Source organism: Excalfactoria chinensis, chromosome 1, assembly GCF_039878825.1.
Source record: "Excalfactoria chinensis isolate bCotChi1 chromosome 1, bCotChi1.hap2, whole genome shotgun sequence".
Classification (NCBI taxonomy): Eukaryota; Metazoa; Chordata; class Aves; order Galliformes; family Phasianidae; genus Excalfactoria; species Excalfactoria chinensis.
This window is the reverse complement of record NC_092825.1, coordinates 160,990,532-161,016,962: the sequence shown is the minus strand read 5'-3', so window position 1 is coordinate 161,016,962 and position 26,431 is coordinate 160,990,532. Positions and strand designations below refer to the sequence as shown.

Sequence of the window (26,431 nt, the reverse complement as noted above, 5' to 3'; positions counted from 1 at the left end):
CTTTTTTTTTCTTTTTTTTCCCTTTTTTACTTTATCCTTTTCTCTTTTTTTTCCTTTTTTTTTTTTTTTTTTTTTTTTTTTTTTTTTTTTTCTTAACATGGAGCATATGCAACAAATCCAGACAGCATTCTTGCTTTTTTTTCTGTTCCATTGACTAAAAAAGCGTGCAAGCACTTATGAGTTAACTCTTGATTTCATGTGATGGAATAATATCTCACAGCTTCTGCTTGTGTGAGGTTCTATTTCTAATCCAGACTAAAGAACAGTAGTAATACTAACCACTTCAGTGGTTTAATCTTTCTGGAAACTCCAGTTTTAGATCTTGAGCACTCCTTAGAATCATAGTATAGTAGAATCACCGAGGTTGGAAAAGCCTTAAAAGATCATCCAGTCCAACTGTTCACCTATTACCAATAGCTCCTACTAAACCATGTCCCTCAACACAACATCCAGTCTTTCCTTGAACGCCCCCAGGGTCAGTGACTCCTTCTGTTCCTGTTGCAAATACTTCTCTGATACTCTGAAAATACAATAGTGAATAGATTGTCCTAATGAGACTCTGTTATCAGCAAGCTAGGAAAGAAGAAAAGTGAGAGAAAATATACTGAAGCATCATCCTGTGGAACTGAAATTCATATTATCTAGCTTCAGCCATTGGAAAGATAGATTTCCAGGCACAGACAGCTATCTAAACTGAAAAGTACAATGGAGGAAAGTATCTCTCTCAAGGACCAGTAATCTGGAACTAAATATGGTGTTTGAGATGGTAAATAAATACATCAGCCTTTGAACATACTAATTGCTTTCCACAGTAGAAGGATATTGAATTACAAAGGGCTAAAGGCCAGACTGAAAAGGCCACTGCAGTACTGAACACCGAGATATCTCATGCTGTGCAGCGCTCAGAAATAAATATATTAGTCAACTAAAGAGAGCAGAAAGCCTTAGCCAAAAAGAAAACAGCATATTTTCTTTAAAGCCAAAGAAAAACAGAGCTGAAGGGGGAAAAATGCTGTCAGAGAAACAAATATTGTGTGGAGAAAAGTTATAAAGGTAAAAGATTGTGAGTGCTCAAAGTGTACAAATATAAAGTCAAAACTATTCATGAGTACAGACATTTCAGAGCTATATTAGCAACAATAGAGAATCTGACTGATTGAGGCAGAGAATTATGAGATGGAGGGACCTGTGATAAAGTTGAAATATACTGTATGTATGTAAAGTCCTGTATTCATGGAGGTTGAAGACTGCAACTGTTTTGTTTGTTTGATTATTATAAAGAGAGAAGAACCATCTCTGTTGCACTCTTTTAAAACTGTACAAACAAAAAAACAAACAAACTTCTAAAGCATTAAGTCAGTGGATCTTGTTTTGATGTAGTTCAATGGTTTTGATTCCTTTTTATATCTGGAGGGTTCAGACTCAACCCCAACAATTTATTTTGGACCACACTGTACTACTTAGCCATAAGCTGTCACAGAAGGTCTCTAATCTTCTCCTTCTGGAGTGTCTGTAGGGTTCAAAACTAAATTTTTGAAGCTAGTCAAAAGCTGTAACACAGAGATATAAGATTTTTAGTCTGGACTTTGGCAAATTTGTGTGGGAGGAAAAACTCTTGAGTTTCTGCCCCAAGGACAGCATAGAAGTGTTATCAAATGGTTGCTTGATGTGAAAATACAGAACATTTTGAATAGTGATCTGAAATGAGGAGTTCTATTTCTCGGGCAAAGGTACAAGATTGCTATTAGTACATTGAATTTTACAATTATGTTTAATACCATTGCCATCACTAGTACTGATCTTCAGTGTGTTGTGTGTTTGCCCAGCTAAAGCTGTTGGTTTCTCTTAATAGACTAAAATGAAGATGGGTTACATCACTGTCCAATACACAGAGATTTTATTTAATACAGTTACTTTGATCTGGATGCAATTATGATTATGATGAGCATTATGATTCACTTTTCTCTTTAATGTTGCCTCTCTTGCTGCTCTCCCTACATTTCCTTTACAGATTACTTGTGGAGATTTAAAGAGGAAATAGAATATTATAGCCTGCAATCCATATATATATATATAAAAGAACTGCTTTTTACACTTCTCTATAATTATAGTTACAAAAAAGATAGGTGCTGTCAAGAAAACAGATACTATTTATTCACAGAAAAGATCAGATCAAGAACATTATTATGGGATTTTTCATGAAATCTTGACCTATGTAATAGATTACATAAATAGATAGATCAATGCTATGTGCCAGAGATTCACGTCAACGAGATATTTGGCACACAGTAGTCAAAACTGTAATGGCCTTTATCTGTGTACTGAGATGACAGAATCACAGAATCATGGATAACAAGATTAAAACCAACAGTAGAGCCATGGTTCCTCTCTGGAAGGCTTCTACCAGGCTTGATGTCTGTACAACACAGAGGTATCACAGTGACCTGCATCTGGATCATGTGGTCTTGCAGTTTGAGTCTTCTAATGTGTACACATGGCTTTCACCTCTGCAGTGCTCTCCATGTCCATTCTGGTGGCACAGTGAAACATGCCTTGAGTTGTACCAGGGCAGGTTCAAGTTTGAGACCGGGAAAAATTCATTTCCAAAGAGGGCGTGAGGCATTGGAACAAGCTGTTCAGACACTGAAATGATGCAGACGCTGTCCCTGGAGGTGTTCAAGATACATGTAGGTGTAGTACTTCAGAACATGGGTTAGTGGGAGTAGTGGGAATGGGCTGATGATTGGACTAGATGTTCTTAGTGAGCTTTTCCAACCTTAATGATTCTAGGATTCTATGCAGATGGAAGCAGCTTTTGCACTGTCTTTTTTAAGATATGGTATGCAGGTGACATTTTGTCCCCAACAAAATGTATGAATTTCAGAAATGCTTTCGGAACAGCCTAATATTGGTACAAATTCATTTCAGATTTTGACAGTTTTCTGATTTGTGGAAAGATTCTATGACTTTAAGCAGTGTATCAGAAGATTTCTTTTTTAGGAGTTTGCCTGCCTTGATGTTTGTATGTGTGTTTTCCTCCAGTACTGATGCTAATGTAGGCTACAGAGACAATTATTTTTTAAACTCTTCACTTTTCTCAAGGAGAAAGCATGCTTTGTTTTACAAAACTTAATAATGACTCTGCTGTGGCACTTTAGCTTTTGCTCTGTGCCCCTCCAAATCTTTCTTGGTACAAATATCCTCCTGGAAACATTCAGTGATTCAGTGAGGAGGGTGTTTTTTGTGTGTGTGTGTTTTTTTTTGTTGATGTTGTTTGTTTGTTTTGGTTTGATTTTTTTTTTTTTTTTTTGGGGGGGGGGCGGGTAGGGGAGTGGGGTTTCTCCTGTTTTTCTGTTCATAAAGTTAAAAAAAAAAAACACACAAAAAAAAAAAACAAGAAAAAACAAAACATAAGAACAACATTGTCATTTCAAATTTGGTCGCATTTTATGCTCTCACATATTTTCACAGAATGAGATATATATCTGTGATTAAATTTAAACAGAATTCCCATCACCTAAGAATCACATAAAAATAAAACAGATGATGCTTTGAGGTATGCTTTATTTGATATACCTTAATATTTGGTTGTAAAAGAAAGAAAAAAGGAGAAAACCTACATTTTTTCCTACACAATGCAATATCATGGTACTCTGCTAAGCATCCTGCCCAGCCTATGCTGATAATAACTTATGAAAGACTATATCATTTTACAGTACCTATTGGAAATAGGTGGTCATTTACTTCAACCAGTACAGCTGTTACTTTGCAAATCCTAGACTCAGACATGTCCCTGTTCATTACAAGGAGATGGACTTGGTGACATTTAAAGGTGCCTTCCAACTCAAATAATTCTATTATTCTAACATTCTATCTGTTTTCTCTTTGGTGCTCTGTCTTATATCTGCTCCAAGACTTATACAAGCTCCCAGCATGGCGAGGCTCCAGCTCATGGCTGATATTTCACAGTAACTATTCTATGTTTCTGCTCTGTTGGGAAGTTGGGAAGGAAAAATGTTTTGTACCATTGAAGGAATCTCTTAAGATGTCAAGATAACATGTAAAGAAAGCTCTTAGACTTGCAGAGGTTTCCATGTTCTGATAATGATTATGGTGGGATTATAAATACCCTGTCTGGAATATCTTGACTGGAATGAAAATAATGGTAGTAATGTGTTGAGACCTCTTTGGAGGAAGGAATGCACATTTGTTCTGAATTTGTCAAGTGAGAAGATAGCATGGTTGGGATTCTGAGGTGTTAGAAACGATGATAAGTAATAAGAAAGGGTAATGTGTTAAAGCCTCTGTCTACTGGGAGCAAGTAATTCTTAATGAGAGAAAAGAGGACAAATTGTAGTCCCACTTTAGCAACTCATAAATTTAAATTCTGCCATGACTGTAGTAAAATTGCAGATGTTAGTTTATATCATTAAACTCATACTATTTATCTCTACATTCCCATTGAGAGAAATTCACTGTACTGAGATCCTGCTATACTTCTACTTTATTTTTTAACTCCTGTAGTCACCATTATTTGTTGTTAAAAAAGAACCTGCGATCAGAGTCACAGAACGACCCTGGTTAGAAGGGACCACAAGGATCATGAATCGCCAACCCCCCTGACACAGGCCACCAACCTCCACATTTAATACTAGACCAGGCTGCCCAAGGCCCCATCCAACCTGGCCTTGAACAACTCCAGGGATGGGGCATCCACAACCTCTCTAGGGAGCCTGTTCCAGAAGTTTAATGCTCTCACAGTAAAGAACTAGTGCTTTTTTTTTTTTTTTTTTTTTTTTTTTTTTTTTTTTTTTTTTTAATTTTAATGTTTTATGATGGAAATCATTTACAATGAAACCTATGCTATGGTTTCCCTCAGCAGTGCCATTTTATTTGTCAGTGCTGGACAAAAGATCAGAGCTTGTCACGGATGCCCTTCTTGGTGTTCTGCTGGACTGCAAAAGATCAGACAACCAACTGAGTCAAGCATCCCATCTCAAACAGGCAGTATGACAAGGTGCCACACCATAAAGAAAAAAGGCAAAGTTTCTAAAATGGAAATCAACCCCACATCTCTAGAGTGGCAATCTCGTATCATCCCGTCCAAAATGACAGTATTGGCCTTTATAAAATATGTTGTGAATGTTTTATGAAATTTGTGATGGAGAAAATCTGGGATATAGAGAATTTTATAACAAAAGATACATGTGATACATAGACTTTACGTCATTCTTAGAACAAACATTACGGTAGAAAAAAGAACTCTCTAAAAGAGTTGACCTAGTAAAAATGATATAAAGTTATTTCATCAATATTATCATTATTTATTTCTTGTTATGCTTGTAATAATTCAGGTGCTTTCCAAACAGAAAAGCTTCTGGCCCTGCCCCAAGGAGCTCACAATCTAAAGGAGGATAAGGGGAGAGATGAGGAGAAGGGGTCCACAGAGCAGTCAAGACTCCAAGATGGAAATCAGCCATAACTTAGTAATCAAATGTGGTGTGAACACAGTGTTGCAAAGCTATACAGACCTTTACCCCACTATTCCATTTTGGCACAGTGAATTCACTCCTAGGTGCCATGACACAGGTGCATGTACAGAAAGGAAGCTCGCAATATGTGAGCTCATAGAATGTAGCATGTGTGTAAAGCAGAGCAGAAAAACTCACCCAAATATATATCAATGAGAGGATTTTCAAAACTCAGTTCAGTACAAGGACAGTTTATGTCCATAATGGTATGGCTTCAGGTCATATCCTACAAGGTGGAAGTTAACATGTCATGGATTCCATTTGTTTTGTCCTCATTTTCTGCATGTTTTGTGTTTCTAGGGATTTAGGATGTAGGTATACTCTATGCACCTGAAGGTGCAAATGAACTACAAAATCTATTACAGTAGGCACAGGGATGTTAAGAATGAAATGACCACAATGATGTGGTATATTCATGTCTCCATGGACGAAGGATGGTGTGGAAGCTCAAGGGTGTTCCTTCTTAGTTCAGTTGTAAATTTAAGTTTTTAATAATGTAGGACACCAGTCACTAATTGAAAAGCAACAGACTGTTTAATTTTAAAAATACCATTTTTGACTAAGACAAGAAGTCACTTATCAATTAAGAAAAATACTATTAGGTTTTCTTTATACATTTAAATGTCTAAGTAATTTTATAAAACTTCCGATCAGGTTCTACTAAACTCTGAAGCTGTCAAAGGAACTTTCTTCAGGTTTGCTTTTAAAAACTTCTAAGCAAACTGCCATATTTTCCAAAGTACTCAGGGTATCACTGTATGCTTGTTTATTCCTGATGTATCTTTCTCTTAGCAAATACAAGTGTATTGTGAAGGCAAAAGCTAATAAGCAGCAGAGCATTAAAGTGCATAGGTTGTCCGCATTTGGAAAAATAAATGGTTGGAGAAGCAGTAGCTGTTGTGACTATGGATTCCTGGGGAGTAATCCATCATCAAATTTTAGCAAGCCACAGATATTTCTTTTGCTATAAGACACATTTTTACAGTCTTCAAATCCTGTGTATTTCTAACAGCAGCATCAGGAAGGTAATAACTCTCTTGCTGAGTGGGAGAAGCTGTAATTAAATAATCAAATAGACTGATTGTTCAAAATTTACAGGTATTCATATTCCTTCAATAAATAAAAGAATATTCTTTATAGTTTGTTTCTTCATAGATTTTGAAGCAAATCAAGTTCCTAGCAATTTAAATAAATGATTCTAATAGCTTGACATGACATATGTTGACAAGAACCACTTATGATTATTATGTTGCCCAGAATTTTTAAGAACCTACAAAGTTAAATAAAGGCTTACAAGTCTCTTAAGCTACTTTTATTTGCATAGAAAAATATTTATCATAGGAGTCAACTATCATATGAGAGAAATTGCTTTTGTTGAAATTGAAAAAGATAGCTAAAAAGTTTCTGTGGGTTATTGCAACAGTACAAGAATACAAGATGCTTCCATTTATTAAAAAATGTAAAACAAATTGTGAAAGCTAAAGCAGGCTACAAAACAGAAGGTCCCTTTATTATCTTTCTCTTGATTACTGTGTTACAATGTCATGTGCCACAGTTGAGTACTATAAAGTGTAATTCTGCATTTGCTAATATGTTCTTAACACATTCCCCCCCAAAAGCACTATGCAAAATATATATATTTGTTAATGCTTCTTCCTGTAAGCATCACAACCTGGTTATCACATAGTCACCCTGCTCAATGGTTTCCTGTTTCCCATCACAGTCAGTGCTAATGTCTGATTCCTTGTCCAGCTGATCCTGTGGTGTGGCTGGTTCTGAGTTCTGTAACTCCACTTTCTCTGTTTCTAAAGCACAAATACTTCCCTCATCCTGTGAATCCAAAGTGTTGTTGTCATTTTGCAACTCAGCTATCATGCACTTTTTATCAGGGCTTTGGGTGTTTACTTCACAGTTCATAGTCAGTTCTCCCTCTTCCAGTTCATCATTGTTCTCACACTGTTCTTCTGCCTGTTGACGGGAAACTTCTTCAGAAACAGTGTATATTTTATTTGTACTCTGCTCCACAGAGTTTGTTTTTGATCGTCTGTGAAATAACCCAAAATTTTTTATGTCTGTTACAAAATTCACACGCTTCTGTTTCTCCTTAATGGACTCTGACACCAACATTGCTGAGCCGTTGCTTATGTTATGTGCTTCAGAGGCAATTGTGGCTGATCGTGGGTGAATCATTGTCGTAATATCAAAAAGGCTGAATGCCTTTTTCTTTCCTTTCTTGTTTCCTTCACTCTCATACTTTTCTTCAGATTCTGACAGAGAGGCAGCATCTTTATTCATTTTTGGAGTCTGCAAATTAGAAAGCTTGCTTCCTTTTAGCAAACCCAGGACTTCAAAACGGAAGCTGGAAATATCTTGTTTTAACTCCTAGAAAAGAATAAGAGAGATCAGAGGATTAGCTCAGAAAGTAATATCAGAGAATGAAACCTGATGTGACTTTTCCTCTTACATTAAGAAATAAAAAAATAAAAAGCTTATGTTATGGATCAATTATGAGCTTCATTGTCTGGATAACACCTGAGGTCTTCAAGTTACTTAGCAGTCTCTGCTTAATAGACCTTCCAAGTAAGGCAAAAGAAGTGATCAGAAATTTTATCAGGGGAATCTTCAGAGGAAATCTATCTTGGTTTAGAAATCATTGACAGTGGTGGAGATAAGGACTTATGTGGTGGCACATAAGGACTCCTAGGCCCTTTTCAACAGAGCTGCTTTCCCCAGTGTGTTTCCATCTGCTAATTAGCCTGTACTGCAACAGCTTTTCTACGGGGATCTTATGCGTGACACATATGTGAAAGCTTCTCTGTGAGTGGAATGCAGGAACTGCAGGCAGGACTTTGTGCATATCTCCTCGATGTTGGGTAGCTGGCAGCCAAGAAAAGAGCTAATCACTGCAGCCTGTTTCTTGCCAGTACAACTTCTGACCTTTGCTCCTTACAAGCCTGTCCTAGGAGAAGACATCTTGTTTTACAAGGTGTCTGTCTCTTCATTTTCTGTATGAGAACATGTGAGCAACTAGCTCAGGCAATTTCTGTATCTTCTGTGTGCCAAAGCTGAAGCAGAAGTAGTATTTTCATTTTAATAGTAACAAAATTTTTAATGCTAGAAATGCTATGTAAAGGTTATGGAGCATACAGCCACTTAGTCTGTGCCAGATTAAACAGATTTTAATATTTCACTCCTTACCTAAGTGTTCAGTTTATTAAGCCATGTAAAATGTGTTCTATATGCAAAAGTGCTAGTGCACTCTATTACACATAATCTCTGTTTCCTAGGATGAAAGTATTTGCAGGTTACGTTAGCAAATATTTTTTTTTACATACACTTAGTCCCACTTTGATGTTCTCTTAATTCTTCCTTCACTTCCCCCCATAATTCAAACTAGATGATAAAAGTGATTATTTATCCAGCAAGCAAGGGCAGTTGTTGTAGTCTATAGCAATATCCATGGACGCTGCTCTATGGAGTAAGATATGTGCAATTGTACAGGTGGAGACTGGGAAAAATGTGCTTCACAGTTCTTTAAAATATCTATGAACATATAATTAAATACATACCTTAAAATTTTCTTCTGTCAGCCCTTCCTCAGTTTTGGCATCTCTAATCATTGCCGCAACGTATCTCTTAACCAGATTTCTCATTACTTCCTAAAAACATAAAACATCGTATTAGTTTTCTGAGTAATAGTTACTAAATCTTTGCTCAGTGGGTCTGCCCAACTTTTTGTGTTTTAGGAACATGACAAAAAATGTACAAACCACAGATATGGGTTTTTGTTTGTTTGTTTGTTTGTTTGTTTGTTTTTTCTGTGCTAACCTTTTCAGTAGTAAGCACTGATTTAAATATCCTGAGTGGATGCACTGGGTTTGGTCAGCTGCGTGCCTTGTGTTGGTAACCTGCTCTCTGATAGTGAGCAGTAGCTGATACCTCATGAGGAGTGCGAGTACAGTCACGTGATGTTATTTCCAGCTGTAATCTTCCAAGCCTTCTGCAGTCTAAGATTCAGGGACCTCGTGAATCAGAAATGTTAGCTTTAGGATTAATGGCCTGTGACAGGTTTTTCCTGTGTGTGTAAAACTCATGTAAATTTTCAGCATCCACAAATCCTCTGCCAATGAATTTCAAGGCATTGCCAGAGTGAAACTCCTTGAGGGGTTTTGATTTTTTTTTAAATCTGTTCCCTGATAGTTTCCAGTATTTCTCTGTACTTCCAAGAACTCTAAAATCATTTAGTTTGGAAGAAATCACTGGAGGAATCTCTGCAGTTGTATCAGGTTGTTTAAGTCCAGTCAAGTGCTGAATATCTCCCAGAATTGAGAAGCTGCAGCCTCCCTGTACTGCTTTATTTATTTTATTTTATTTTTGGTCCTTTACCACCCTCAATGTGACAAAGATTTTCCTTACAGAATTTCCCTATTGAAAACTTGTGTTAATTGACTCTTGTTCTTTTTCTTTGCACATCCAAGAAATGTCTGGCTCACTTCTCTCTCTAACCACCCACTGTGTTATTGGAGATAACAATTAGGTCTCCTTAACCTACTTCATGCTGAACAAACACAGATCTCAGCTTCTCCTTTTATGTCAGTAATTTATCCATCTTGGTGGCCCTTTGCTGGATTCCTTCCAGTTTGAAATATCTCTCTTGTAGGAGGGGGCCCAAAACAGGACACACTGCTTCAGATACAATTGTACAAGAGTGGGCTGGATGAGAATAATCACTTCCTTCAGTATGCTGCCTACAGCCTTGTTAACACGGGCTATTAGGTATCTGATGTTCAGTCAGTGGATAGATAGTTAATAGCTCCCCTGTGTTCACCTTCATGATTTCAAAGACTCCTGTTGTACCCTTCATAGCCATCATTTCTTCTGGTTGGAAAGTCCTGATTTATAGTGTCATTTCCCATATGGAATTCATTCATTTCCAAGTTTTCACGTGTACAACCCACACCTTAGTGGATATGCTCCCCATTAACACAACAACAAAATTGAAAATAGATCTGAAATTATCCCTTATGCTACAATAATCTCCCCAAATCAAGAGACAGAAACAAGAAGGATGGAGAAGAACAGCTGGCAGCAGTCAATCAATCCCTGTAGGCAGAGGGATGATTAAGGATCTCTTGATAGATGAGCAGAACTGGAGAGGGAGAGATGGAAAGCTGACTGATGAAGCATGTCAGGTAGATGCATGTACATTCCCAGCTGATCCCAGCAGGGATGTGGGAGTGTCCATGTTTTTTTTGTTTGTTTGTTTGTTTGTTTGTTTTTTTAAGGCAAGCCATGTTGAGGTGGATTAAGTATCAGTTTGTCCAGAATTTCTTTAGGAAAATATCCTTTTTCAACCCAAAAGTAGACTTCTTTTCAAATGCTGTTATTTCAACATCAAATATTCTACACTCTTTTGCTGAGAATGAAATAAATATGGCTCTTCTTTCTTTTCTTTTTCTTTTTTTTCTGTTTTCTTCAGAAATCCTTCTCTTCCATCTCTCCTCTCCCAAAAGAATCTTTTGAAGGCATAAAAAAAAATTGCCAAAAAAATAAACGTGCAGCTTTACCTGGTATTGATGATGTCTTCTCAGATTGTCAGCTGCACGTCTCTGAAAAAAGGAAAAGAATGTAATGCAACAAAAATCATGAATGTCTATTTGATAGTAAAATACAGCACACCAAAACAACAACACTGTGCAGTATGTGGTAACTAACAAGCTGAGAGACACTGTTCAGTATCCACTGAAAAAATGGCAATGTTGGACTGAAGAGTGTCATTAGCTTCACAGGAGGGAGTATGTTGACACTAAGAAAGCAAAGTGGATTTACTATATTTCCATCAGTGTGCTGTTATTCTGGCATTGTTGTGAATGTTGTGGGGCAGACAGTTATTTGCTTGCAGATGACTGAAAGTCATAAATCTGATGTAGAAGAACAATGAGTTGTGTAACGAACTTGCACAGACAGAAGGAACTGAGAACAGCTTGGCATACAAACAGTCTTAGATATGGCTATTTCCTTATGTCTCATTTAAGACAGAGGTATCCAAAGCCTACAATATAAAGACATTTTAAAGAGAAAATTCCCTGCTTAGTTCTTTGCTATAAGGACTCTTGATAGATGGGGAAGCACAGAAGAGAGCAGCTCAGCTATGAGATGAAGAGTTTGGTGTTGAGAAGGAGGGATAGTAAGAAGTATAGTAACTATGATGAGGAAAAGTAAAAAGAAGCCTGGCAGGATTAAAGTAAAGCATAGACTTCAAGTAAATGTTGCATTAGCACATACCGCTGTATCTATGGGATGTCCAGTAAAATGTGGTGAAAAATAAAAATAAATAAAAATAAAAATAAAGCCTTGAATTAATTAGTCCTTGAATTACTGTTGTCTTCATCATACTGAGTCACATCTCTCTTTATTCTCTACCTTAATTAACCCTGACAGGTGAAAGAGATTTTTATATTTTTCACTTGGATTCTTCTATCTGCTGCTTGTTAGAAAAGTAGGAGTCTGACCACTGGTTGTATTTCTACAAAACAGAACACTTAAAATGTCCTAAAACAGGATAGTATGATATACAAGAGATTCATTAAAATTAATCTCTGTTGCATGATAAGCCAAGTATGATAAGGTATTCTGTCACCTTATTTTGCTTGCAACTGATTAGCAATTTATTTATGATTACCACTTTCCCATTTTGGGAACAGATTTCTGCAGTATGGTTGATTTCATTTTGTAATTAACTCAATAGTTGCAGTACCTGCATGTTCAGCAAAAGAAAATAAAAAAGTGAAAATCACAATTTACTAATTGTTCTGTACATGTACCATGAGATAGGGCTTTATTCAAAGGTATCTCACCTTCAAGATTTTTCCAAATGATCATAGAATCATAGAATGGCCTGGGTTGAAAAGGACCACAATGATCATCTTGTTTCAACCCGCTTGCTATGTGCAAGGTCACCAACCACCAGACCATGCTGCACAGAGCCACATTCAGCCTGGCCTTGAATGCCTCCAGGGATGGGGCATCTGCAGCCTCCTTGGTCAACCTGAAATGATGCTTCTGCATCTTACATCATATTCATAGGAAAGATGGAAATTCTTCATGTATTTACAGAAGGAGAGATGAGATTGCATGTCCACCACCATGGCTGAAGGGACAACATAGTCATGGGAAGGACAATATCCTCCCATCATCTACACCACTAGCCAGGCTTATTTTTCTGTTTTTTCTCTGCTGACCACACGATGGAGATATTTCATTCCTTCTGATAGAGTTTCAGGGGAGTCTGAGGCATTATGAGAACTCTCAATAACAGCTCTGACTCGCAGGCAAAGGGAGAAAAACTTTAAGGTGTATCTGAAACACACTTCATTTCAGGTAAAGCTAATAACTCCTATAGATAAAACAAATGCTTGCTCTTTTCTTGTAAACCTCTTTCTGCAGTTGCTGCCTGCTCTGCTTTGTTTTACAGTGAAATGTGAAATAAAGGCATAGGTTTAACTCTGTACCTGCTGCGAGATATAGCCAAATCTGATTTATCCTTTTAAAAGCCAATTCTGAAACTCCCAGAAACAAGGGCTATGGCTTTTCCAGTCAATGCCATGACAAAAAGTGCAATTTGGGATGCCTATACAAACAAATGTATTTAAGTAATAATATGTCCAGAACAGTTGTACTCCCCTTAACAGTAGTTTTCAATTAATAGCTCTGAGAAACTGAAAGAGAATGCATTTAATGGTGTATTTATATATACATGCTGCAAAGGTAAATATGCAGACACATAGCCTATCCAAGTAATTAATTCCATCAGTTCTCTATCTCCAGTTTACATGTTCAAATTGTGTTCCCAGTTCATAATCTCCTTTTGCGTCCTTCTCAAAGTGCAATGAATCATTACTTAATTGCATCTGAAGGTCAAGATACTCACTATACATAAAATTATATTAGCAAGTATCTCTTCCTTATTTACTGCTCAGCCAGATTTTCTCTACCTGGCCTAACTTGTGGTTGTTCACAACTTGTTTCAAGTAATTGCTGCTCTGTGCGCACAACATACTGAAAACTATGACTGACAAAGTAATAAAAGTTAAATCTGACTGAAAAATAGCAACAGTGGAAGAAATAGTCTTGTGATGTTAATGTCATATGTGACTGCTATTGCAAAATTTCAACACTTTCCAATGGGTGGCACCAATATGCTGTAGGAAGTCCTAGCAGCTGTTTTACTGGGAGTGAAAACTATTTTGGTCTTCCTGTTTCTGCCATTCTGAGTAATTTGTACTTTTGGAGAAAAAATATCTCTAGCAATCAAAAAATGACACAGTACTAAATCACATCTTTGGAAGTTATTTATCAAAAATATATTTTTTAAAAGCATGAATTCAAATTCCTTAGAACGCATTCTTTTGTGACAATCAGATAATCTGGTAATTGACTGATGGGATATATTCCCATATTTGGAATAGAAGCATTTTACGACAGGGACAAGAACTTAGCTGTGTTTTCCTGTGAGATGATCTTTGATTATACAACAAACATACTCCAGATTATTGATTTCCATTCCACATGGAAGGTGCTATTTCTTCTCTTAGTTTTCAGCAACAAACATGTGAGGGAATGTACAAAACACTGTACTGACTCTGAACTTGCATCATTTCCACTTGGAGAAAGAAGGTTAAGAGAATGAGAAAGAAGATTTTCTTTGACAAACACCAATCATCATCATGTAGATTGCTTGAAAAAGTAGCTAGGGAAAAAACAAACAAAACACAAAAAAAGCTATTTACCTAAACATGAAATGCAGAAAAAAATACTGAAGATATGCTTGGTAAATCCTTTCCACTGTATACCCTGGAATATTTAAAATTATAGGTAAAACACTTTCTGGTGACTGATAAAAAAAAAAAAAAAAAAAAAAAAAAAAAAAAAAAAAAAAAAAAAAAAAAAAGTTGGAATGAAATTTGAGGAAAATAACACAATTTACTCCACTAAGCTCGGGGATTTTTTACTTGCATCTATTCTAAAATAGCACTAGATTTCAGATGCTCAACAGGAGTCACCTTGAGACACCCAAAGCCCTTGGGAAGTCAGTAGCACTTCAGCCTGATCAATAAAATTACATTACTAAACTGGGTCTTGAGAAGGTGAGCTGACAAAGTTAGCAGAAAAAACAGAAATAGCTTAAAGGGAGGCACACATTGTTATTTCAGTGTCTAAAGTGTAGGAGATATTTTGTGATAATAGCTAAAGAGAATGCTGCATACCTGGGATATGTCAAAATGACAGAAAATAACAATGTGCTGTAATCTGAAAAGGTAGATCTCTGTCTGATTAATAGCAGTGATGAAGTGCTAGTAAATGACATGTGGACAGCCTGGCATTCCTGTGCCAAAGAAGCCAGCTGTAGCTGTGGTTAAGAATGTGTCACCAGCATGATTGGACAGCCTTTGGGAAAGGTGCTGTCCCATGGAAAAGCTTCCTTGACCCCACCACCCACCTCTTCAGCAGTTTAGTACAAAAAGAATTCCAGAAACACAGTCAGAAAGAATAAAGTTAATCATCTCTCTTCAGATGCTCCTCGCTTCCTTGCAGACTCTCTTCTTTCATGTAATATCTTTGCTGAAACAAGCACTGTAAATGGTCCTCCCAAGCAAACATACCATAGTTATCTAGTTATCATAATTATCAGAGTTATTTTGGGTTGCATATTAGGAAAATTTCATTCTCTGAAAGAGTGGTCAGGCACTGAAATGGGCTGCCCAGGGAGATGGCTGAGTCACAGTCCCTGGAGGTGTTCAAGAAACATTTATATATTGTACTGAGGGACATGTTTTAGTGGGGAAATACTGGTGGTAGGTGGACAGTTAGACTGGATGATCTTGGAGATCTTTTCCAATCTTGGTGATTCTTCAATTCAACAATTCGATATCCACTGACATTTTTCTTTGAACGAGCTACATAAATCCTTTATTTGTGTACTTGCTACAAATTTTCCTGTCCCTGAATCCTTTCTTTATGAGTTCTAGTTGTATATAATCTTTTCAAGGGTTTTTATTTTTATTTAAATATAAGTCATCTATATATAATCCAACATAAATCTCTATATATGCATTCTTTATATATACATACACACACAGAGTGGATTTTTGGTTACACATTTATACATCCTTGGTTCATTCCTGGTTCATACTTCTGGCTTTTTGGTGCTGCTATTTTAATGCCTTATCTTATATCCAGTCCTTGAAAACTTTTGTCTTCAACAAGACAACTATATTCTGTTATTCTGTCCATAATTTGTTTTGCACTCTCTAGCACTAACTCAGCCTTTGGATTCCCATTATTGTCATTCCTACTGGCAAACACTGCAGTACGTCACTGCTTTCTAATAGCAAACATCATTTAGTGGTTTCAGGGAAAAAAAAAAAAAAAAAAAAAAAAAAAAAAAAAAAAAAAAAAAAAAAAAAAAAAAAAAAAAGTTTTGAAATCAGAGTTCTGCCTCACATAAAACCTGGGATTCATAAATCCATCTAGCTGACACAAGAAAATGAGCCTGACTGGAGTCTATAGTGTTTTTTTCCCACTATCAGTCAGAGGAAGGGTATCAGAGTTCATAATACAGGGCTCCCTGAAAACAAGTGGGTTCCAGCAGAGATTATCTTGTAGATCTGAGGCAGAGATTCCAGTGAGCTGAAGTCAGAGAGCTGTCAGTTAAGCTTGGACAAAAGGCCAAGATAACTTTTCACTTCCATTTGTTTGTAAGGGTGCAGTATTTCTAAATTTAATCTGTGATGGTGTTCACTGGGACAACTGGAAAAATTCTGTAACTCAAGACCAAGCTGTGGGTGATTTAAATAAGCTTTTCACTATCTGAAAACAGCACATTCCCTCAGAACAAACTCTGAGCTCATGATGGCATGCCCATTTTTTTTCTCCAATGATTTAACCTCCTTATTGGGAAAATTCACTGCACTTAATTAGGTCTGCTTTACATCTATCTGAACTGTACGTAGACCTGAGTGAAGAGTGGCTCTCACACTCTGGTATCTACAGACAGATTTTCCCCATGCAGAAATCACAGGGCACAGTGCATACTCAATTCTTAGTTCATTTTGGAGAGTGAATGCATAAGTGGGCCTAAAAAATGCAAAATGATCCTAAATTAGACAGCCGTGTTGGGACTCATTTTATACTTGAGGAGCTAACTGAAGAATATTGCAGTTTTATGAGATGCTCTGAATCTATCTGGTCAACCAAGGCCACTGACTTCTTCCAGGCTGCAGGAATTCTTGTTAAATGATAGCTCAGCTGGTGAAAACTGCTTTGGAATGGTGACTATTCTGTAGTGAGGACTAGTGATAGATATAGCCCTGTTGTCTCCTAGGCGTCATGATTTCCATTTTTCTTCTTCAATGTTATTTCGTGGATTTTTTTTTTTCAGTTTATAGAAAAGAAAAAAAGAAAAACCACACACAAAAAGTCCTTATATCGCTCCCTCCTCCTTGTCCTCTTCTTCCAATTAGTTCAGTTATTAGCAGTTCAAATCCGAATCATAGGGAAACCAGGTTTACCTCCTTCTCTTCTCTTTTCCCAAGGGAGAACCTTTTCCTCCAGGGTATTCACTACATTGGGATGGGAGTTGTCTCCTGTCAGTGCTGTTCTGCTTGGTAAAAATAGTTAAACACCCACTGGGGAATGGAAGTGAATTTGAGTCTCCCATAGCCCAAGGTATTTGCTATTCTTAGCATGTGCTCCAATCAGAAATTCTGTCCTGAAGCTGAAAAGTCATTCCCAACAAAAGGTACTTTGAAGCTGGTATACATTCATCAAATAAATAAATAAATGAATAAATAAATTCATGGTTTGAAATGTGAAAATTTTCCCAACCAGCTTTGTATATACACTCCTTATCCATTGACCCTTTGCTGCAGCAGTTTTCTAGAACCAAAGCTGCTTTGTCTAGCAGTTGTTATTTAGGCACCCCAGCAGGAGGCAGTTGCTGGAATCTGTTGTTTGTCTGAATCACCAGTCCCACCATGTAGGGCTGAGAGCACCCTGCCTCTTTCTTCCTCCTTCCAGACAGCCAGGAATGAGTTTACTTACAGAGCTGCAAGTTGAGAGGGAAACAAAGGAAAAAGAATCCTGGGTGAAAAGTCTGACAGAATATTATCCTGAAGTGTTTTTTGGGATGGATAAAAGTATTCCGTATCTGTCCCAGTCAGTCAGGAGTACTGTGATAACCAACTACAGATCCTCAGCCGCTGTGCACTGGCATTTCTCCATTGATTTAATATCACTCTATCAGTTTACACTATCTAATCTACCCTACCAAATGCTTAACAAATGCCTAGAAGTGTTGCCCACTCTCCCCCCACACAAGTACAACAGTCTCTCTATTTCTAACAAAAAATCGCACTTTTTTCTCCACTTGCTCTTTAAGCTCTCTTCTTTTCTTTGCTAGCTTACACAAAGATGCTCTATTCTCATTTTTTCAACATTCATTCTCAATTTGTTCTTTATTTTTATTTCTATCTGAATCACTACTTATTTGTCTTCTCTGCTTTTCTAATAATAATATGAAGGATTTTTTTAGTGCTTCTTTCTTACAGTCTGCTGATAGTTTGTTTTAATATCATACTCATGCTTACAAGCTTCTTTTTTCTGGCTCTTTCTTTCATATCTACAAGCATGACAGTGAAGTGAAGCACACTTCCCTTTCAGAATGACCAACAAGATCATGATATTGCAATAAGCCCGATTAGAAGCTTTTCACAAAGCGTACAAAGAGAATCTATTCATCAGTTTAGGAAGTGTGATTTAGTTTTATGTGCTGCACTGCCTCCTTATTATGCATCTGTGTATCAATATGAACTTGTTCCACAAGTTGTACCTAGTGATAAAACTGAATTCCAGGATATGACAGGAGAATAGTTAGGTGAAAAAATGGGCTTATTACTCACTTTGTCAAGAATCTAGTAACAAAGCCACAGAAAGAAAAAAAAGGAAGTCTGTAAAGTAATGGTCCAGCAAATAATTGAACCCCACTCTTGGCTTCTTTGGTGTATTGCAACCAGTCAGTAGCATGAGGACTACAGTCCTGCCTTCTTCCCCTTACATGATATTCATTTACTCTCACTTGATGCTTTGCTACTTGAGCTCCTTGCAGTGAAAACATTTATATTCACCAAATTCTCATAGTGAAAAAAACCATCATCCACATTTGACTTACAATAGATTCGTTTGTTTTTTTATTTATTTATGTCAACATTGCCTAACCGAGGACTAGCACTGACTTGATTTTTTTTTTTTTTTTTTAATTATTATTCAACATGCAGAAAACATTCCTAGAGAGATTTATTTGCTGATGGTTCAGGCTGTTGCCTGAAAATTGTGCTGTTGACTCAACTGGATAAAGTTAGGAGAAACACATTCAAGTTTGCTTTATCCATTGTAGCTACCAGAGAAAGGGTGTGGTTGAGATATTACACAGATACCTACTGAATCCAAATGCAGAATTGCTGTGGCTTAATCCAGCAGGCAGCTCAGAGTTACACAGACACCCATTCACTCACTCCCTGCTCCCAGTGAGATGGGAGAATTGTTAAATAAATAAATAAATAAATAAAAAGTAGAACTCATGGATTGAAATACAAACCATTTACCAGGAAAGAAAAGAAGGGGAAAAACAATAGTGATGATAATTATCTCTATATATAGAGAGATGCATTTGCAAAACAAGTGGCGCACAATGAAATGTCTCACTACCCACTGACCAATGCCCAGTCAGCCCCAAGTAACAGTCTTCCCCCAGCCAGCTCCTCCAGTTTTATTGTTTTCTGTGACTTCTTATGGTATGGACTATCCCTTTGGTCAATTTAGATTCTGGTTCTTTAGTCCTGTCTCTGTTCCCCAGTAGACTCGTGTCCCTCTCCAAGACTGGGCAGCAATGCAGCCCTGCACTGTCACGGCACCAGAAGCCTAAATGTCTTTGACTCTGTAAGCACTGCTCCTCAACAACTAAAGCAGAGGTGTGTTACAGACATTATTTTTCACCTAAAGCCAAAACACAACAAACCACAATGAAGGAAATTAACTCTGTCCTAGCTGAAACCTTTGTGTGTCTTTCTCCCTTTTCCCCTGTAGACATTTCTGCTTCTAATGGGTGCTATTAGAGCAGGAAGGATAGTAATGCAATTCTGAAATAACTGCTAAATTCAAGTGAGCAATTCCCAGTAAGTGGCTACATTTCAAAACGTTTTCTTTAATGGAAACAGCTGTTGGTAAGAGTGCTTTTATGGTAAACTCATTTCATTACACCCAGAGAGAGACAAAGAGATACAAAGTAGTTTGTATGCACTTCTGTCTTACATGACATGTCAGTGGTACTTGAATCAGGATACTTGGGGCATAATCTAGAACTCAGAGTGATAGACAAACATTACTTGATGTTTTTGTTGCTTTTAATCTTTCCTTGCACTGTCTTTAGATGAAGCATCATCATGGTTCATATTGCTGTGCAGAAATCCATTGATGCTTTCTCTTTACACTGACTTGATTTCTTTAAAGCATAGCACCATAATTCTCTATAAGAATTATTATGTAACTACTACTCACAGTAACTGACAATTCAGAGGTCTCTATTCACTGATAAGGATGAGAAATACTTTACTGTATAGAAAAGAGGAGGACTAAGGGCAGAGTAGAACATAAGACTTACCCCTATTGTTCCAAAACTTTCAGGTTTTCTTCTAATTTTTTTCTTGCACAGATGTCTCCATAACCACCTAATTAGATACCAGAGGGACTTAGGGCTTGGTATGACATTGAAAGGAGTGGGCAAAGTCCCTCCTTCTTCAAAGTAACTCATCCAGAGTTTTGTCCGAGCAAACTTCCATTCAATGTCTGCGTGATCCTGTGCAGAAGAAACACAACAGAAATGCACATGTTGCTGTAACAAAGGAGGCAAAACAAACCTCTAGAAAAGCTGAACCTAGAGTTAGAACAATCCTGGAACACTAGTGAATCTTCTTGTCCCTTCTTTTGAAAGAAAGTCTTTAACACAATGAAAAGCTAAGCTGATTTACTCCAGTAAAGAGATATTTTTTACATTCAGTATATATCTGGATTCAAGTTTTCTTGCTTAGCTACAGGCTTTTAAATAATTAACAATCACTCCAACAAGGATAATTACAAGCAGAAAAAATGCAACATTTCTGATAGAGATATTTTGTTATAATAGCAGCTCATTATTATTCCACATAGATCACTCTAATTACTCTGCCTTGTATCAGCTTCAACAAGTCTGTAAGCCTTATGCACTCTCTCAGCTGCCAGCCCCAGAAATTCACAAAAAGGTTACCAAACAAATCATGAGGCTGCTTCAATCTGTTGAGCTGAATATCCTCCTCTTTCTTGTACTTCAAAATTATGTGTTTGGAATTGGTTGCTAGTGTTTTGATTTTTAGTTTGAAATTTTATTTCTTTTGGATTTTATATAAGATTGCATAGTTTTAAAAAATAATCAAAACCCAGGGCTTGAAAAAAATTGCAAAATCCTATCAGCAGAACAAGAAATGTAAAGTAAAAATGTTTGATCTGGGCAACAGATATAGAGGCCAAGTACTTCAACCAATAAGGTAACCCAAACTTTAATATTTAGGCACATACGCTACAATCAAAACAGTTATTAAGACATTCTTGGAGAATGTCACAGTACGTGTTTTTGTGAATGTTTGTGTGCCATGGTGTCATGTATAACTATATACTAACCCTATTACTGCTGTTAAATAAACACATGCAATCTTAATTTCTTTTGTGTGAAACTTTGTAATTAAAAACAAACAAAATAAACAACAACAACAACAAACAGAAAACACATTTAAAAATCTTAAGAATGTGAATGTTTCCTCCCTCTATTTGTTTGCTTTCTACATGACTATATTTGGATTATCATACAATGAATCAGACTTTCATTGCATTAGCCTCATAAATATTCAGCTGGGAATTAAAAATAAGACAACAGTTCTGATAAGGATTTCAGTTTTCATGAAAATAGAAAAAAATACACCACTTAATGAGGAGTTCTGACCTATTGTTTCACTTGTTAATGAGTCCAAAACTGTATGTGAAATTCAAGCGATTAATTTCTATTCACTGTATATTTATGTTATACAAGAATCCAAAAATAATGATGTTATAAAGGTTAAACATGTTAAAAATAAAGTAGGGACTGAACAATCTGTGGCAGACAGTGCAGTAACGAAAAGAATGTACATATTATAAATAAACAACTTACAGCAATAAGTTGGTAAGAATTATTCATCATGGCTATTAGCATGTTGAGTAGAACAACCAGAGAGATTACATTATAGGTACCAAACATGGTGGCCCCTACAAATTCAGTAAATTCATGCTTTGGTTGCACATTGGTCACATATAGATTGATGAGTCCAAATATAGACCAGAATAATGACTGCAGCGTTTCAAATAATCTGAAAGACAAATCCCAAAAGGAAAAGCTGTTTAATACCAATGCATATACTTTTCAGATTATTCAGTTTTTCCCAAGATATACAAAGACCTTCAATTAACTAAGGTGGATGGTGCTCAATACAATAAAGTCAGTATAAATAGAATATTGTTCTGGAGAAACATTACGTAAATGTTTCAGTTCTAAACCTATAGATATCCAACACACTAATAAAACAAGTAAGACTGAGTCTGTTTAAACCTCCAAAGGATATATTTTAGAGATATTATTTTGTACATCTGTTTTCGAATAATTTTGTCTCTGTGCCTGGACCTTACATGATAGAGCAATTATCCAAAAGTAACTCACTGACTGCACTTTAGCAACATGTTGAAGTAATTAGGATATGTTTTTATTTATTTGATGATATAAATTTATGCCATTTTTACTTGTTGAGAGCCACTGAGATGAAAAGTGACATATAAGGGCATTTGTATCTTTAGCATATTTTTTTTTTTTTTTTTTTTTTTTTTTTAAGAATACAGACATTAAAAAGTCAAACATACCACTCTCAAATTACATGTGCTTTTGCAACTAATTGACATAATACCTGGAGAAGTTTGGGGCAGCAGATAGGAAACTAAATGACAATATGGAATAATATTGTTTCCTCCCATGATCAGCTCAGAAAACCTCCCCTTTGTTTTTCTATTCAGACCACATATCAATGCCCACTCAAATATGCTATTAATATGCAAGACTAGAAATATGCTGAGCAAAGTTTCTTGATTAAGAGAAAATAAAAGGTGTTATTTAAATTATACATATATTTGAGAAGGATGCCACTGATATTAAACATTTTAAACACAAAGCAGCCTAAATATGACTCATAGAAGATAACAGGGAATTCTTTATTGTAGGGATTCAATCTCTATGGGAAATGAGATGCAGAGAATTCATTTGATAGTGTTTTGGCTCTATGAATGAATTAAAGAACATAGTGAAGTAAAATTGATTTTTAAGTGAAAGAAAACATTAAAAAATATTAAAATACAAATCAGAATACAAATTTGAACATGTGGAATAGATTGTGTGTCTGTGGAAGTCTGGACTGACTTTTCCTTTCTGAGTTTATCACAGTTACGAGGAATCTTTATGTTTTAGAACTCCAGGCTTATTTAATGTAAGTAGATATAGAAAAATTACAGAGCAACAGCTGTCTAGATAAGAAAACTCTGATCCAGTGATCGTTTGTCTCTTAATTCTAAGTATGTGCTTTCTAATCTCACATTATCTTCCCCTTCACTTTTATTTTGTTTATCTTTTCATATATCTTGAGTTATACAGACTTTGTTGCAGCATAGGATGAACATTATTATACAATGATGTAATGTTAACTGCATTTATTTTTTATTAGGATAATTTTAGGAGTGTCTGTCAGGATTTCACTGACCAAAAAGATACCAAAAAAGAACAAAAAGACAGCCTCTTTCCTGTATACAACATCTAAGTGAGTAAAATATTGGGTTGAGGGTAGAAACAGATCAGTCACTTACGTTGAAAATGCATTATTCTGCTCAGCACATCGTATCCCTTTGCATTTGGTTTCTTGTGTCTCATAGTAGAAGTACAGCTGGTTCAATCCATTTGCAAATGCTAGCAGCACAAGGCAGTATATGAAGAGAAATTTCAAAATGTCCAGCAGCATTCTTCCTAGAGATATCTGCAGAGGTCCCAGGTGAGAATTTGCAGTGAATAATGAGATCAAGCGCAAGGAGCTAAAGATGTTTGCAATTGCAAACAGTGCCTCAGCCACGAGCGTTGGATGCCACATGTCCCAGCTCTGTCGTGGAACCAACCCGCTATACTGAAAACAAACAGAAGGGAAAAAAAAATTACTCCTCTGTTTATATGAACAAACAAATGTCTGTTTCATTAATTTGCTGAGAGTACAATAAAAATAAATGTATTTTGGAAGTCGATTTGTCTGTGTGAGTGTTTTTTATCTTAGCAAAACCAAAAGTGGATGTTCTATCAGTACTCATTCTTCATTTTCATCCTTAGGACACTCTAAACTTTTTTTTTTTTTTTTTTTTTTTTTAACTGCACTTTGTATTTGATTATGACTTTTACAGAAGCAAAATAATTTCTGACTATTCCGATGAAGTAATAATAACCAATTCTGAATATCTGGATTTCAAGAATAATGAAAATTATGGTTGGATAATTAGGTAGACTCACCTTTTCAATAAATATAGATAGGTCAATTATGCATGAAATTAGTAAAAACTTCGAAAAAGGTGGAATAAAATATTTAATCAAGGAATAAATATGTTTCTTAATCACTAACATTTACAAATGATGGAAAAGTGGTTTATTAATGAACCATGGCAAACAGCTCGTGTATCTAATTATCAAAGAGTCTGATCCTTGGAAATACGATTCTTTTCTATTCCAGCTCAACCAAAACATTTACCGAAGATGATAGATGCAACTTTCTGCTAATGCTTATCTACTGTGGCAAACTTGTTATTTATTGGGTCTCATTAATCTGCTTTACAAGATGTATCAGAGGACAGAATCTACACTACAAAGCCCTCTAAATCTATGGGATAATATAGTGCAAAGCAGATATAAAGACAGACTGCGATATGGTCTGTATATATCTACTCTGGGCCACTCAGACACATCCTTCAGAAATATTCAGTATGACTGCAGTGTTAAGCAAAGGGACACTTCCTGTCAGCTTTGGCCAGATGTAACAGTATAGCCACAAATCACATTTCCATTCCACATATAGCATCTATAGAACAGGAATGCTCTTGATCTAAGCATTTTCCATGGCAGTACTTGTTGGGGCAGGATCCTGTTACCATGTTGGAATTGCTTTTTTTTTTTTTTTCAGCTGGTAGGGCAGCTGAGGCTGTACCAGTGCCCAAGAACAATCCCAAGCAGTTTGATTCACTGACAGCATCTGGCAATCTTACAGGCTGGGGAATGAGAACTACAAAACTAGAGAATAACTGTCTGCTGAAGAGTTAAGAATCACTCTGCCTTTTGTTTCATCCACCAGTGGCTCTGGTATTCTACAGTGCAGGGAATTAAGTCCATTCCTACTGGAGTCATAGCTGCATGTGAACTCTTGCTCTTCAAAATGTATTCTCTATTCTTTACATTTATTTTGCTAGAGTATCAGTAGAAAGTGGAGATGAGATATCCTCTCTAGCAGAGAGCTTTATGATAATTTTTACACTCAGGAATGGAGTCTAGAACTTTTCTTATGAGGAGTTAATACTCATTTAAATAAGCATTTGGTCTATGAAATTAGTTAAACACTGATCAAAAACATTTTACAATGCAAGAAGGTGAAAAAATGTCAGCTTCTGCAGAATTGGTGGCATGAGTATCTCATTTGCTACTAAACAGAGTGTATCTGACATGGTGATCATTAAGACAATAAATGCGGAGATAAAAACACATTTTCAATTACTTTTCAGAGCTCTTGCCTTGAACAGGAATATGTTTTCCCACTAGATTTTTATGTCACAGACTGAGATTCATATAATCAGTAACATGAATTTGTATGCATTCTGTAGCAGAGCTGGGAATGGACACCACTTGTTCCAATGCTCAGGTTTAGAAAATATTTAAGATAAAACAAATCGGTTTGGTACATGACTTGGCGTAATACATCATTTGGCAAACCATTACAAAATAAAGAATATTCCAGAAACATAAAAACAACAATTTTTTCTTAGAGTACAACCTCTTCTATTTATATTTATAAACCCCAATCATAACAGATGTGTTGCTTAGAATCAGTCATTCTGGACTCATGTAAAATGTAACAACTTTATTTTTTACCACTATTCGTCATCACGTTAATTATCAGGGAGAGAGCATTATCAATGGGTGTAACAACATAAAGATCTCACACACTGATATACAATTAGAGGCAAAGAGCATCGCCTTTTGGAAAAGATGAGATGTACCCATTATATTTTTTCTGAGTACTGAAAATGAAGCAGATAACTTTGAGCTGTCTTAGCAGTTTGCTTATCCTGAGCACCCTTTGTTGAATTTTCATCAATCTTTTGTGAATTTTACATTACACTATCAACTGTTCTAAATGAATTAGAATATTACTTGGAGAGCCCCAAGTGGGCAATAAACAATAAGTTTTGCTCTAAGAACATCTATCAAGCAGGAGATACTCCTGAGATAAAGGAAGGCAGGCAAGAAAGCCAGAAGGCCTCCGTAGATCAACAAGGAGCTCCTGGACTTAGTTAAGCACAAAAAGAAATTCTACAGGGAGTGGAAGCACGAATGAATTACTTGGGAGGAATACAGAGAAGCTGTCTGAGTGGCCAGGGACCAGGTAAAGAAAGCTAAAACCCAGAAAGAATTACATCTAACCAGGGACATTAAGAGG

The 26,431-nt window shown here is 36.3% G+C and overlaps 1 protein-coding gene across 1 annotated transcript in view; it reads right to left on the bottom strand.

The window, feature by feature from the left end:
• Positions 1-4,824: 4,824 nt before the first annotated feature.
• Positions 4,825-26,431, bottom strand: part of TRPC4 (transient receptor potential cation channel subfamily C member 4) — a 132,642-nt gene continuing 111,035 nt past the window's right edge. The window contains exons 6-11 of the mRNA XM_072361423.1: positions 23,556-23,866; positions 21,826-22,021; positions 20,248-20,442; positions 11,099-11,140; positions 9,101-9,190; positions 4,825-7,913 (exon numbers count right to left, since the gene is read on the bottom strand). Of these exons, the coding sequence (XP_072217524.1) occupies positions 7,197-7,913; positions 9,101-9,190; positions 11,099-11,140; positions 20,248-20,442; positions 21,826-22,021; positions 23,556-23,866 (1,551 nt within the window). The 3' untranslated portion in view covers positions 4,825-7,196. The remainder of the gene's footprint in view (positions 7,914-9,100; positions 9,191-11,098; positions 11,141-20,247; positions 20,443-21,825; positions 22,022-23,555; positions 23,867-26,431) is intronic.